Source organism: Homalodisca vitripennis, chromosome 7 (genome assembly GCF_021130785.1).
Source record: "Homalodisca vitripennis isolate AUS2020 chromosome 7, UT_GWSS_2.1, whole genome shotgun sequence".
Lineage (NCBI taxonomy): Eukaryota > Metazoa > Arthropoda > Insecta > Hemiptera > Cicadellidae > Homalodisca > Homalodisca vitripennis.
In genome coordinates, this window is record NC_060213.1 from 63777707 (window position 1) to 63778993 (window position 1287).

At 37.4% G+C, this 1287-nt stretch overlaps 1 protein-coding gene across 1 annotated transcript; it reads right to left on the reverse strand.

The window, feature by feature from the left end:
• Window positions 1-403: 403 nt before the first annotated feature.
• On the reverse strand, window positions 404-946 carry LOC124366749. The gene has a single exon (XM_046823350.1). It carries the CDS (start codon window positions 944-946, stop codon window positions 404-406), a length of 543 nt encoding a protein of 180 aa, XP_046679306.1.
• Between the last annotated feature and the right edge of the window lie 341 nt (window positions 947-1287).

The following is a 1287-nucleotide window of genomic DNA, read 5'->3' on the forward strand; positions in this document are numbered from 1 at the left end:
TTGTAAACTCGGAGTACGAGTTTTTTGTAAACAAGTTATGGCTCATTTAGGCTATGTGACTTCTTAATAAGCAAATGTAATAAATAGATTTAAATAGATAAAATAAATATAATAAATATAAGAATAAATAGATTATAAACTAAATAACAGACAAATAAACTATAACAAATAACAAATTTGGAATAAATCAACAAGGTAAAATACACTATAGTGAATAACAATCATATAGACTTCTAACAACAAATAAATAACAGTTAAACAGAATAACAGAATACAATATATAAATAAATACAAAAATACAATTGATATAATAACAGTAGGCAGCAATGCAACTTTAAACATATCTTTTTTGTAACTAATAGCTAGGAGTGTATTCAAAGGCATAATAACAATAACTTACTTGTTACTTCAGCTTGTTGAGTTCCTCATCGTTTTCAATCCTAATGAACCGTTCCCCTTCACACTTCCGCACAAAGAACTTGCCATCTTTATACCAGGCGAACTTGTAACCAATTTCTTTGCACTTATTCTTCAATTTTGACAGAAACATTTTGTTTTCCGGTGTCAAGTGTTCACTGACGTAGATTTTCTGGGCGGGGAAGGCGGCATTGATCTGCTCGGCTGTCATCGTCTTCTTATCCTTGAACTTGTTGAGCAAAGTGTCTCTGACGGTCCTTCTTGAGAACTGGACGATGAGGGGCGGAATTCGATCCTTATTGAAAGATGGTACTCGGTGTGCTGTTGATATGTCGGTCTCCTGGATCTCAACTCCTAGGGCAACTCCAACATCTCTCACCAGGCCGCTCACATTCTCTTTTGGTGTTTCTGGGATCCCGTTAATTCCAAGATTACTCTTCCTAGAATATTGTTCAAGTGAGCGAACTCTGCCTTTCAGAGAGTCCACCTCAGCTGTAAGGGCCGAATTCAAATTACGAAGGTTTTTCATTTTCTTTCTTAACTAATGCTAACTCACTCCTTCATTAGATTACTTGACTCATCCATCTTATCAGAGACAAACTGCTTAGACCCCGAGAGCTCATTTAAACTCCACCCTCACAGACTTAAGCTCGACAAACATTTGTTGCTTGAAATCTTCAAGTGCTTTAAGCAGTTCTTTAGTAGATTCGTTGCTTACCTGCGAAGGAGTAGTGGCTGATGAGGCCCGGCAATCCCTACACCTCCAATCTCTAAAAGATCGAGTTTTGGCTCCATCAACGTCCCTTTGAATACATCGAGCATGGTAGTACTTGTTACAGCTTCCAGCACACTTAATTCCTTGTTCACCTC

Coding starts and splice junctions, on each gene's coding strand:
- LOC124366749 (XM_046823350.1), bottom strand. CDS start 946: ATGAAAAACCTTCGTAATTTGAATTCGGCCCTTACAGCTGAGGTGGAC.